General features: G+C 40.4%; 2 protein-coding genes across 3 annotated transcripts in view; one reads left to right on the top strand and one right to left on the bottom strand.

Annotated features, from left to right (window-relative positions):
* LOC104713727 (receptor-like serine/threonine-protein kinase SD1-7) lies at positions 853-1494 on the top strand. Its single transcript, XM_019233339.1, has 2 exons — positions 853-949; positions 1045-1494. The coding sequence occupies exons 1-2, from the start codon at positions 941-943 to the stop codon at positions 1363-1365; spliced, it is 330 nt and encodes a 109-aa protein (XP_019088884.1). The 5' UTR covers positions 853-940; the 3' UTR covers positions 1366-1494.
* The window catches only part of LOC104713714 (BRCT domain-containing protein At4g02110-like), a 5717-nt gene continuing 1524 nt past the window's right edge, over positions 1734-5926 (bottom strand). Inside the window, exons 6-9 of one of the 2 annotated variants that reach the window (XM_010430902.1) lie at positions 5836-5880; positions 2740-5664; positions 2356-2572; positions 1734-2122 (exon numbers count right to left, since the gene is read on the bottom strand). In XM_010430902.1, coding sequence (XP_010429204.1) covers positions 1820-2122; positions 2356-2572; positions 2740-5664; positions 5836-5880 — 3490 coding nt within the window. In that variant the 3' untranslated portion in view covers positions 1734-1819. Of the gene's footprint in view, positions 2123-2355; positions 2573-2739; positions 5665-5835; positions 5881-5926 lie in introns of those variants that run through there. The other variant, XM_010430909.1, reaches the window with a different exon arrangement.

Raw genomic sequence — 5926 nt, 5'->3', positions numbered from 1 at the left:
TTTATGCTGGGCCATGGAAAGTGCTTTCTCTCTGGGATATGTTGTGGTTCATTTTGTGACAGATTGTTAAGGGATTTGAACTGTCATAGATGAGTTAAAAGACTGGCCAGCGTTTGCTTCAGAATTAGATTCTTTACAGTCTTGATTTTCTATGTTTTCTATTGAATGTATACCTAAATTGATCAATGTCCGTATCGACCGTCTTGCAAAAATGGCTCGAGCACAAGGATCTTTCTTTTCCTATGTAAGTCCGCAAGTTCCGGAATGGTCAGCTCACGAGGCTATCCTATTTGAACCGGCTTCATAAGATATGGTGTTTTTAAGGTAAAAAAAATATATTTGTGTTGATGATCAAGAAAAAATTACAAAAAAAATATCTAAAAACAGTGTAAACTAAATCCGTGCGTAGCACGGAATGACTACTAGTATTATATTTATATATATATAATTCTATTTTATTTTGTTACAGACGAAACTCGTAGTCAATTATTGAATTGGGATAAAAGGTATAAAATTATCAAGGGTATTGCGGAGGGGTTGTTGTATCTTCACATTTACACAAACCCTCCGATAATACACCGCGATTTGAAACCAAGTAATATTTTACTTGGTCAAAACATGATCCCAAAAATCTCAGATTTTGGAATGGCCAGAATACTAAATAGTGACGGTAGAGAACGTCGAACGGAAAGAGCTGTGGGAACTCGGTATGTAAGCAACTAAAAAGAACATCGTATTTATAACTTGTGAAAAATAACTGTGACTAAAGTAATTTTCTTTCCCTATTTACACAGGGGATACATGTCAGAAGAATATGCATGCATTGCATATGACTTTCTCTGAACAATCAGATATATTCAGCTTTGGGGTCACCTTACTCGAGATTGTAACAGGGGAAAGAAACCTGGATTATTGCAATACCCACAAGGGAGACAGTCTTATGGATAAGGTAACCAACATTAATATTTTTTAATTTATTTAATGATATTCAGAAACGAGTTACAAACTTATGATAAAATGCTTTAAAAAAAAAATTTGTAACAGGCATGGAGATATTGGAACGAAGGGAACTCTCTTGGTCTCGTGGACTACAATTACCTGGATCCGTCCCTAGTGGAAGAAGAGGTTCTGAGATCGATACAGGTTGGTCTCCTGTGTGTTCAACCACTTGTAGAGGACAGACCGAGCACAAATTCCGTCGTGTTGATGCTCCAAAGCCCACAAACCGAAATCCCCAAACCAAAAGTCCCCGACTACTTCTATGGTAGGATCCTCCGCGGTGAGCCCCCGTCAATGCCGTCATCTTCTTTAGGCGGACAAACCAGCGTGAACTATGCCACTACTTCAAGGATGAGTGCGCGGTGATGTGTAATCATCTTATAGCGTCTTCTTTATTATGGTTTGCTTTTTCTTAGGATCGACTATGTGATATATGCTTGTTTGTCTGCGTTTAAATCCGACTGTGACTTGTAATATTATTGGACGAATTGTTTTTTTTTTTTTCTTGTTGTGGAATCAACTTAATAATGACATAATTAATATATTTAGTCTTGGTTGGATAAATTATCTCCCAATAGCCAAAAAGATCTTTTGTAGAGTTGCGCCATAAGCTTTTGTGATATCTCTTAAAAACCCCCTTCCAAGTTTATCTGCTTCCATAACTTCCAAGTTTATATGATCGTCACAGTTTGTTGCTCTCTAGATATACACGCGGCTCACTGATTCTTTTACGATTAAGAAATAACTAAGCACTTATTTTCTTTTATTTTTGCCACATTTGCATAAAAAAAAAAAACATTCACTCATCTACTTTTTTAAGTTAAATGGTACACACATCTGCACTAAGCTGCATCTTATTAAACGACCTTTCTGCCCATGAGTTCGTGTTGTAGAGCACGTGCTTGTCAAGTGCGTATCCAGGTTTACAAACGTACTCCACCAGGTAATCGGAGAGGACGCAAGGGATTTCATGGCGTATAAACTCTTGGATCCAGACGTCATCCCGCGGTATCCCGGGGCTTATCAACGCGAAATCGGTGTTTTGATTCAAGAAACGCGTGTAAGGTGGTGCGGTTGCTAGTATCATACCATCCCCAGCTTTCACAGCTCGCTTTAATGTATCCTGATTACGGAGAATAAAATATATATATATATATATAAAGACATCAAGAACCAAAAGAAAATGACAAGGATGTGTGACATGTTTTATCTAGAAGAATCATTCTAATGTTTCAACTGTATCAGCTCTTTTATAGCTAAATCCCATCAGGTTTCTTGTATTAAGAGACAAATTCACTCTGCCAAAGAAATCAAGAACAATAAGCTTGACAGACAAGTGAGAAAGATTTTACTTACCAGAGAAGGGATGGTGCAGTCACCGTATACAACAATGCGCACTCCATATAAAGCACCATGTCCTGTTTGCTCCCTGACGAGCCGCCATTTCCTTGGGGACTCGAGGCTTATCGCACCATCAGCACTAAGACCAGTGCTGTGCCATTCATAAGGCTCCTCTGGTAATAGTTTCCCAGCTTCCTTTGAATCAGCCACATAGTCAGTCTTCAGAATCCAACTGCATTACGGAAAGTGATGAGTAAAAGATGAAAAAATACACTTTTCATCAACGCAGAAGCTCAAAAAACTAGGATATTGGTTGAAAATCAGGGCTTCGTTTGGTGTTCTACACAATACATAGGATGTATGATTCTAAAGAGTTGACTGAAATATAAGTTCATGTACCTTCCAGATGCAGCAGCAGCAAAAAACTTTTCAGTCCTACGGATTTCAGGAGCAATGAAATGTGTTGCTTGATAAGACCACTGATGAGAATCTCGGCAACATTTTCCTTTTAAACGCCTAATGATCTGCTGATATTGGTTTCTCTGGGACCTAGGACCACTGACAATAAAAAACTTCGGCTTATGTTCTTGGTCCTGCAAGACTTTTCTACTAGCCAAGGGCTTAACCCTCAGCTGCTTAGACTCTTTATCCACCTTTGTACCTGTTGTAGCTGACTTTGCAACTTTCTTTCTTGCTAATGCTTTTCCTGAAAGCGGGCTTTGCTCTCCACCAGAACCGACCTTCCCAGATTTATTATCCGCTACAATGTTCTCCTTCTCTTTTGCAGAGTCATCCCCTATATCGTTCATCACTGTGTCGGTTGTTTTAGCGCCACTTCCTTTTTTCGATTTTTTAGTCTTCTTAACACTGGATTTTCCTACTTCAACAGTAGCAGAACTTCCTATCTTTCCACTTTGAAGGCTACTTTTTTCTACAACGGCTTTATTCTTATCGACCTCTAACTGCATTGCAGCATTACTTGAGTCCTTAGCTGCAGACTCCTTTCTAGCTAGTAGTTTCCCCGCAACCAGGCTTTGAGCTCCATCAGAACTGACATCTCCAGATTTATTATCTACTGCTACATTCTCCTGCACTTCGGTATCATTCATAACAGTATTGTTTGCTTTGGCGCCATCTTCTTTTCTAGAACTTTTCGCCTTTTTGACACTAGGTTTTTGAAGCCTATTTTCTTCTGCAATGGCCTCTTTTCTGCGTTTACCTTTATTCGCATCAACCTCAGATCTCACTTCAGCATCGCTTGGATCTTTAGTTGCACCTTCCTTTCTTCCTAATGTTTCTCCCTCAACTGGGCCTTGGTCTCCACCAGAACTGACCTTGGCAGATTTACGTTCCAATGCTAAGTTATCCTTGTCATCCGCAGAGTTATCCCCTATATCTTTCATCAGAGTACCGATTGCTTCTGTATCATGTTCTTTTTTAGATTTTTTGGTCTTCTTGACACTGGATTTTCCTACTTCGACTGTAGAAGAGCTTTCTTTCTTCCCACTTTGAAGGCTATTTTTGCATACAGTAGCCTCCCTTTTGCGTTTACTTTTAATCTTACCAACCTCTAATTGTAACGAACCACTTGGATCTTCAACTGGAACATCAGTATGCTCGGGTGTTAGCACCTTAATTTCCACATCTACATCAACTTCCTCTGGGGTCTTAGCCTGCTGCTTACCTTGGTTCACCATCAGATCCAACCCAAGATGGTGTTTCTCTTCTGGGACTAAAGATTTATTATCTAGAGAGTCAATTCGCTGGAAGGCTTCAGTCTCTGAGACAATATGTTTTGCCATTTCTGATACAACCTCAGTATTTAGGACAGGGCCTGATAACTCCTTCTGAATGCTATTAGCCGTTACTGGCGCTGAAACTTTTCCTTTGTTTAGACAATCATCCGGCTCATCCTTTGGGGTAGGTTCGCTCAAGTATATTGATCCCTTTTGGTTAATGGAGTTCTTTTTCCTGCCTCTGATGCCTAGGCTCTTTTTTGGAGCTGTTTTCTTTTTGGGCAGCTCTGTTTCTTGCTTGTCTTTCAATCCAATTAAACCCGACCCAGGAGAGGTCTTCATCAGAGGCTCAGTTACAGATCTTTCAGGTACTTCATCCAATGCACCCTTCATAGTAGAATTTTCTGGAATCAAAATATCAGCTTCCATGGGAACAACACCTGAATTGAACAACCTAGCTGCTGAATCACTCAGATCCAACTTATCTGCAGCTTCCCTGCCTCCAGCGTGGTCACTGAGGTTTGGCACAACCCTAAGGTTTTGCTTAGGCGAGCCTGACATTGGTTCATGAAATAAGTCATTTCCCACCATTGGCTCAGCCAATGATCTCTCCTGTATTTCATCCCGTGCACAGTTTGAAATGATATTCTCCGTAGTTGAAAGAGCATCTACCATGTGTACCACATTTGAGCTCAACAGTTTAGTGTCGGGTGACTTATGGCCAAATTTCCCACTTTCAGCTGGATCATTAATGCTCGTCGCAGGCCTAAGGTTGTTTTCGTTAGGCGAACTTGGTCTTAATTCCTGCAATAACAAACTAGTCGGTGGTGGAATGCTTGCCTCGCTGTTGTGGTGTACCTTCTGTGAATCATTGCTACTGACAGATCCATCTGTAAATTGCGCCTGAGGCACCACCGAAGGGGACTCCCCGCCATGCAACTTATCAACCTTGTCAAGATCGTTAAACAGTGTTTTTCTTTCCAGTGAAGAACCAGATTTCGATGCAGAGATACTAAAGGAAGTCAAAGCTTTTAGGCCCTTGTCAACCATTTGCAGAGAACCGTTTTGGCCACTTGACTGTTTTCCCAAAGTATTTGTTTCTGGTGATATCTGAAGTGTTTTCCTTGAATAAGTGGCAAGAGAAGAATGCCTTCTGATACTCCTATTGAGAGACATCAAGCCATCAGTCTCCAATTTGCTCACCCCTTGCTCAGGAGTCTTGTTTGCAAGCCTAATGGGGGACGCATGATTGGAAGTATTCTGAAATGTGCTTTCTCTCTGGTAATTATGCTGCTGAGCAACAACACCTGGATCAGTAGAGACCATGGCTTCAAAAGGTCTGTCCGTATTTTTAGGAGTTAACCAATTGTCCTTGGAAGTATTACATGATGGTGCACCTTCCTGAGCGCCGCCTGAGTTTGTTTGAACAACAGGGATATCTTTTTCTCCCTTATTAGACATTTCAGTTGCAGCCACAGCACCGACCCTAAGACCAAGAGGGCTTCTGTATGCACGCTTCACAGAGGCATCTTCTGCTTCATCCTCAGAATCCCTAGCTGAAGCCTCCATCATCTCCAACTCATAGCCACTGATTAAAAAAAAAAATGATCATCAGCTTGTAGTGGAGCACGAAATCCAGAAACCAATTTCATCAGGAAGAAATAAAATTCATCTTTCAATAGAAGCAACTGTATAGAAAAGCAATTTCAGGCGTTCACTAATACAAGAGACAGAGATGGATATATGTCTGCACTTATACCTATTCTCGTACTCAACCTCAGGAAGGAGCTTCCAATTCTTTAAGCTGAAAAGAAATAAATCAAAGGAAAAAAAAAAAAAAAAAAAAAAAA

Source organism: Camelina sativa, chromosome 2 (assembly GCF_000633955.1).
Source record: "Camelina sativa cultivar DH55 chromosome 2, Cs, whole genome shotgun sequence".
Lineage (NCBI taxonomy): Eukaryota > Viridiplantae > Streptophyta > Magnoliopsida > Brassicales > Brassicaceae > Camelina > Camelina sativa.
The sequence above is the reverse complement of the archived record's forward strand: the minus strand, read 5'-3'. Positions and strand labels throughout refer to the sequence as shown.